Source organism: Gekko japonicus, unplaced genomic scaffold (genome assembly GCF_001447785.1).
Source record: "Gekko japonicus isolate JY-2015 unplaced genomic scaffold, Gekko_japonicus_V1.1 scaffold422, whole genome shotgun sequence".
Taxonomy (NCBI): domain Eukaryota; kingdom Metazoa; phylum Chordata; class Lepidosauria; order Squamata; family Gekkonidae; genus Gekko; species Gekko japonicus.
In genome coordinates, this window is record NW_015174855.1 from 241,359 (window position 1) to 248,878 (window position 7,520).

The 7,520-nt window shown below is 42.0% G+C and overlaps 1 protein-coding gene across 1 annotated transcript in view; it reads left to right on the forward strand.

The window, feature by feature from the left end:
• Positions 1–1,268: 1,268 nt before the first annotated feature.
• The window catches only part of LOC107121657 (lysosomal acid lipase/cholesteryl ester hydrolase-like), a 33,568-nt gene continuing 27,316 nt past the window's right edge, over positions 1,269–7,520 (forward strand). The window contains exons 1-2 of the mRNA XM_015424622.1: positions 1,269–1,326; positions 2,295–2,397. Of these exons, the coding sequence (XP_015280108.1) occupies positions 1,301–1,326; positions 2,295–2,397 (129 nt within the window). The 5' untranslated portion in view covers positions 1,269–1,300. The remainder of the gene's footprint in view (positions 1,327–2,294; positions 2,398–7,520) is intronic.

The window sequence follows — 7,520 nt, forward strand, 5'->3', positions numbered from 1 at the left end:
CTTACAATGCCCAGCCATTTCACGTTTTCCCTTGGGTCCTAGGCTTAGAATATTAACCATGAGAGAAGGCTGTGGAAAGTAATGTAGGATTCTCTGCACAAGCTGAGACACTGCCACTGTCAGGCTTCAAGGTGGGTGGTTAGGCTGGGGAAGTTTCAGCAATGGGAGAGGATATGGGATCCCTCCCCCGTAGGCTGAAGCCAAAAAGGAGAGATCATGGGAGGAAGTGGAAATCCAAAAACAACATCCATGACAAAAAAGAAAACATTCCATGTCGACTCTCTAATCAGCTCTTGAAGAGCTGATAAGTAGTATAAGTATAAGAATTGTGATTGCTACACGCTCAGATAAAGCAATTATTGTGAATCAAATTGTTTACACTGCACAGCATTTGTTGCGTGTGAGTGATAATAGAAGATAATTTTCTACTACAGTAAATGATTTTGTAACATATCTTTATTGACTCTTCATTATTTTTGTCATGGATGTTGTTTTTAGATTTTCCCCACCTGGAGGTTGGCAACCCTATTTACAGCTCAGCCTGATAAAGTCCCATTTCTGTCAGATCTGGCCCCCATAACAAATGAGTTGGACACCCCTACCCTGGGTAGTTAAGGTTGTCATGTGCAAAATAGAGAGTCATCATAGATAGCATATCAAAGATCATTCTAAGGATCAAAGAACCTTATCAGTAAGTCAGAAACTACAGACCTTCACACTGGAAGGCACTGATGTAATATGAAGATGAAATGATAAACCTAGAAAAATGTAAACTATCCTATTTAGGACAGAGTGCCTTTTCTCCAGCAGTGCTTGCTTGGGAACAGCTAACAACAAAGCTTTATGAGAAAGAACTAAAGATTCAGCCATAGAATTTAATACAAAATGTGTTTGCAGGGGACTGAGGCTCAGTTAAGGCTCCAATTCCGCAACAATATGCTTGTGCCTACAACCTTTTAGTTATCCCATTCCATGTTTGGGTCGGGTTTTGCCCCTTCTTTTGTGTTGCCTGACTCTTAATTACTATGCCATGCTGGTCTGGCATTATCAAGATTCCTTTGAAAGTTCCAAACTAATTAGCAGTAATTTTATATAAGAAGACTGGAATTGCTGCTGTTTTGAGCTCCCATGCATAGATACAATTGACAACTCCATATGTATTTACCTGTAGGCCTGTGCTGACTATTTTTAATATAAGCAGCTAATAAAGGATGACTGGCAAGCAGGACATGAGCTGAAACAGCAGATGATCAAGCCTGACCATATCACAGGGAGCTAGAGGAATACAACAAAGTCAAAGATGGCTTGGATGGTGCACATACATGGGTAAGCTAATTCTTCTTCTATCTGGAATGTCTTGTCTTTTTTAAAGTAAGAAATATATGTGTTCCCTTTCTATTAAAAATATTGAGATGGTTTTTAAAATGATAATGGTTTTAGTGTTGTTCACAGCTCTTTGTATTACGGGTTTACCTGAAGGTATACAAGACATAGGAGTGAAAGGAATTTCATGGCATGCACCATAAATTTAGGTACTCTCCACTTTTAGACACTCTTCAAGTAAAATTGGAATAACACGTGTAGTAGAATTTGGGACACAGCTAAGCCACTAACACATGAGAGTATAACAAAATAAATCTTTATTGCTCCCTCTGTTGATAAGATTAGTGGGTACATTTTGCACAGTCATGTAGTAGAAATAGTAGTAACAGCAGCTATAGTTGGACAGCCAAGTTCAGGTCTTGCGGGGCTTTCTATGCATTTAAGAGATGAATACATGGACATTTCCTGTTACTGGAGCAATGGGAGAAAATCTTCCTTCTATGCAACTTTTAAAAGCAGAAGAATTTTCTTTGGGTCTGCATCTGACACCCTAATTATGAAAGTATATTATGAACAACAGCTTAATATTTGCTATGATGGGCACCTTTTGTGATTTCTTTTGTACATTCTGCTTTCTTGTCTTTTAGTATTCTGATATTCCAGCCCCAAAGTATTTAATTGAAACCATGTCACATTGTTTACACTGAAGCTTACTTGGAAATAAGAACAGGATTATAAACCAACTGCATCAGTTTCAAAATTAATTGAAATAAATTCTTTTAAAATAAATAGATCATCGGGCCAAAACCTTCGTGTGAAGTTGGTTTGCTATTGAAATGTAAATGTCCTTAATGTTGCTGTTTCATCAGCTAGATTCCCTGCTACCATGTAAATCTACTATCCAAATATTGAGCATTTTAAGATGTTAGGCAGTGCATTACTTTTGAAACTACCAATGCTGTTTTACCTAGGTCTAGAATATGGCTGGCTGTGGCAGTGATAAATTTAATCCAACAGTCTACTCACTCAGAACTATCTGGAAGACACTTGAATCCTGAAACTTTCATGACAATTGTAAGTAATTTATTCAGGTGCCTTTTGATACCAAGTGTTGTGTCACTGTGATAATAAATAGTATGATGTCCTTTTGAACTGTGTTTCCAGAACAGGTATTTTCACACCTGTAAAGTTAAAGATACACTGCAGGGAGGGCATTAATTGGCTTAAAACAAAAGCAGTGATTAGGGCACTGGAGTAGAAGCTGTCATCCCTGTGCTCAAATCCCCATCCTGACATGCAATAGACCATGGGTCAATCACCTTCTCTTACTCTGAACTACTTTACAGGGTTGATGTGAGGTTAAAATATAGACAGTGGGGGAACTGTATATATCCCTCTAAACTCCTTGGAGGAAGGATGGGATAAAATGTAATAGGTAAGTCTGATAAGCTTACTTTAACTTAGACCTTTTCCGCATACTCGAATTACTCAGGAGTCAATCCACCAGCACTGGAACTGATTTGGGCAGGGTTCTTCCTCAAGTCTGTCCCCCTGTGCATTTTTACTGTTGTGGAGTCAGTTTATTTTCTTCTGCACTTGGCTTAAATAATTAGGTTTTTCAAGTTAAGTTACTGGTTTTGTTATTGGTGGCATCAGAACACCCCCTTTTTTTAAAAAAAGAGCTCTAACATATTTAAATAACAGGGTAGTATTGTAATGATATTTTAAGTAGATTGTCTGAATTCCCAGCTTTTATTTCTTTAAAAAACTAAGTCTCTAGTACCTTCCCTTGCAAAGATATAAGGAAAAGGGTATATCTTTGTGAGGGGAAGGGATAGAGACTTTTTTTTAAATGAAAGCTGGAAATTCACATAATCTGTTTAAATGATCATTACAACACTACAGCATTATATTGATATGTTATGGCCTTTAAAAATTGAAATAATTCATATGCGGGGGGGAGAGAATGGTTTAATGAAGATGGGAGACCAGTCATTGAAAGGTGGGCTGGAGGTGGGTGGGACAAAGAAAACCTATAGAAACATTACATACTAGGAAAAAGCCAACTCAAACTGGCTTCCACTGTTCTGGTTCCGGTGGCGCTCCTGGCGGATACATTGCAGTGTCACTCCTACCCTTTTTTGGTGGATACAAGATAAGTTTTTACTTTTTGTTTAAGATACTGCTCCCTTGAAGCCGGCAGTTCTTATAAGGAAAATATGCATTTAATTCTGGCTTTGATATCTTATCTGGGCAGTTTATTTCGTCTTTCTAAAAACTGGGGTTACTAACCTTGAAAGATGTGCAGCTGGGCGATATTTGCAGAACAAGCCATGGAAGTTTCAGCTGAGAGCTGAAGACTGAGAGGTGAAGTTCTGTGTCTGCTAGCTATCAGACTGAGTGTGGGGCTGTTTTCTGTTATTAGAAATGTGTGCTTATAAAAGACCATGCAGCGATGATGGGTTAAGTGAAGCTAACAAATGCATATTATAAGAATCTGTAAGACAGCATACCAGTAGCTAGCCAGGGAAAGTGATTTGCTTTAAACTGGTTTCGTTTATGTACCTATAGTTTCTTAAGAGATATTAGAAGCATTGTGTGAGATAAGTTTTAGACATGTGTTGGGAAAGATGGAGGTGGGATACCTGATTATTAACAAGTACTTGAATTAATAGAATGAAGGGTGCAAAGAGTTCCACAAGTCTGCCGGATATCCCAGCTAGCATAGGAACATCTTCTAATACCAGCAGTTAGGTTACATTGTTACTCCATTGTGATGGAGAAGACATTCTGTACATGTCAAGGATCTTTTCTTCATCTGTTTACCTCTTGGCATTGAGAACATAGTCCATCCTTTTTGCCACCATTCTCTCCGCAGTGTGATCTGGCTGAGCTTTCCTGGGTTGTGAAGGGGCTTTTATCTCAAGACACAGATGGTATTGACTCAACAAACATACTAGCCTGTTGTGATTCCTCTGCAGTACATTTTACAAATGAAATTGCTTGCAGCTGCCATGACCACAGTTGGGCTGGTTCAGTCTCAGGATGCTATTGGAGTATAGTGTGGTCTTAGTTGTATGGGTGACTTTCAGTAGGTGAGGCCTGATGAAGTGGATAGGGCACTTCAAAACATGCAACATATTTGCCTTTCATGTCTAATGGTATCATGCCAGGCTGGGTTGGCTGACTGTGTCACCAGGAGGTAATAAATGCCTCTCTGAGCAAAAACCCTCCTGAAAAAGGCATCCCCGGACCCAAATGACATAAACAAATACTGCCCAGTGGCTAAAATTCCATTCTTGGGCAAGGCGTTCAAGAAGATAGTGGATATACAGTTTGAGGTGGTCTTGGTGTTACCCCTATCAGTGTAAATTTAAGAAGCTGAATCACTTCCTTCAGTTTCTGGGGAAATTTAGCTAAATGGCAGGCCTCAGCAAGAGGTAGGGTACAAACGAGTATCTACTACCTATATCTACGTGGATCTTTCCCTTTAGGAGAGCTCTCAATAGCTAGTCCAAAGGTAAAATACAGAATGTTTTATTGAAGGGAAATTAAAGAATTTAACACACGAGCACAGATGGAACGTACACACATCCAATATCTATAGAAAATGAGAGAAGTGGGAGAGTATTGGGGAGTGAGGCAATACCGACCTTTCCTGCCGATGTCTGTGAAGAAGGAGAGATGGCAAAACAACCAGTGCTTCAATGAGAGGAAGGACCCAGTATACTGGGTGTGCGTGTTGGTAGGTGCCCAAGACAACGCAAACACAGCAATGGGGCCGTGCTGGGCTAGTTATACCCAAATATGTGTCCAGAGGGCTTGTTAATGTGTGGAGTCCCTCAGAACAAAGCATTGATGAGATTAATCAGGGATAAAACAATGTAGTTTGGAAGTGCTGTATAGAGTTCCCAGGAGTGGACAAAAGATACTCGAAATTCACTTCTAGATGCAAAGTTCTGACATTCTAGATGCAAAGTTCTGACAGAAACTGCTCTTTCAAGAACAGCTCTGACAGGACGATGGCTTGCCCGAGGTCGTCCAGCAGCTGCAAGTGGAGGAGTGGGGAATCAAACCCAGTTTTTCCAGATTAGAGTTCACACACCTAACCACTACACCAAACTGGCTCCAGGCAGGCTTTCTAGGCAAGCTGACATGTGCAGAGCATACATACAGCTGATTTCAGTAATTCCTCCGGTGTATTCTAATTTGCATATTTCCCAGCTCTTACTTAGGTCACCTGGAAGAATCTTTAATATTTAGTCATCTTCCCAGTTCAGTCAACTCAGCTAGTTCTGAAAACCAGATGTGCATCTATACTCAGTAACTGCAGGCTCAGCTCTACCCATTATTATAAGAGGAACTGTTAAAGAGATGAGGAGTCAGCAAGATGAATTGGCCTCTCAGGTTGTCTTAAAGTATGGGCCTCAAGGCCTGGAGTGGGATGTACAGGAAATTAAGGGAGCGGTTCCTATCAGCTATTTACGGGAAGGGAGATAATATTCTTGCTTTTTATAACTGCTTTCTTACTTTTTGCAGTATATTGGACTGTGTTCCTGTGACAAATCAAAAGGTTCTGCTTTTGTGAGCACTTACTCAGGAGTAAGCCCTGCAGTGATAAAATTTACAGTTTAGGGACTTCCCCTTGTGTCTTAGTGTTAAGGAACTGGTAATTTCTGGACTTGCCCTAAGGCTGTATGACCTTGGTTTGTTCTAGAACAGGGCTTAGAGACTGCTGCTTAAGTCACCGGGCAAACCTATCATGACTGGAATGTAGTAGTGGATGGATATGAGTTGTTCAAGAAAAATGGAAAGGCTTGAAGAGAAGGTGAAGTGGTGCTGTATGTGAGGAGAGGGTTTTCGTGTCAGGAAATACTGGAGGAGGTGGGTGATGGCCCAGTGGAAAGAACCTAGGTGAGGATAAGGGAAAGAAGGACAAACAGTATTGTGACTGGAGTCTCTTACAGACTGCCTGCCCAGGATGAGGAGGTAGATGCTGTGCTGCCCTCTTTGAGCAGCTTGACAGTGTATCCAAGCAACATGACCTTGTAGTTATAGGTCTTTCCTCCAGGGTTGGGGACAAGGGGAGCAGCTGTGATAGGACAGTTGCATACATTAAAAGAAACCTTTTGAGGGCCCTCCCCCAACATGATAAAAAATGTGGGTTTTGGTTGGAGATGCAGAAGAATACACAAAAAATAAACCGGGGGGGGGGGGACATTTGCAGAGGGTAGGCAAACAAATCCAAATTCAGGCATTAAGGGCTGCTGCTCAAATTCTCCATAGTAAGCTGTGAGTGCAGAAGGGTCCAATATTATTTTTTTGCAATCACAAAAGTGAACCAGCTTGTTCTGGCAATTGCCCTACCTTGTGAGGTAGGTGAGGCTGAGAGAGGTCTGAGAGAACTGTGACTGGCCCAAGGTCACCCAGCAGCAGGGGCGTAGACTTTCCAATTTCCCGGGGGGGGGGCCTGGGCCTGGGCCTGGGCCAGAGGCACAAGACAGTGGTAGAACCTCCTAACAATGGACAATATTGTAGGTAGTGGGTGTACAACAATCTATGTACAAGAGAGACAGAGAGACTGTGTTGCCATTTTAGCCTAGTCCCATGTAATATGGAACCCACTGAATTCTTCATTTATTATGATGACCAGCACGCCGGCGGGGTTAAATAGTTGCCCAGAAGCCCGGCCGGGTCCGTCTCCTGCTCCCTAACTGGCGGGAAGTTCTGTGTCAAGCAGTATTTCCTTTGGTCCGTCCTGAACCTCCTGCCCATCAGCTTCACTGGATGCCCTCCAGTTCTAATATTTGGGGAGAGGGAGAAAAAGTTCTGTTTGTCACCTCTCCGCCGCCCCAGGCTTAATCTTACCAACCTAGAAACTGCTCTTTTTCAAGGACAGAACTGTGGCTTGCCCAAGGTCCTCCAGCCAGGTGCAAGTGGAGGAGTGGGGAATCAAACCCGGTTCTCCCAGATTAGAAGAAGAGGAGATTGAATTTATGCCCCGCCCTTCACTACCCAAAGGAGTCTCAGAGCGGCTAACAAACTCCTTTCCCTTCCCCTCCCCACAACAGACACCCTGTGAGGTGGGTGGGGCTGAGAGAGCTCTGACAGGAACTGCTCTTTTTCAAGGACAGCTCTTGTCAGAACTATGGCTTGCCCAAGGTCATCCAGCAGGTGCAAGTGGAGGAGTGGGGAAT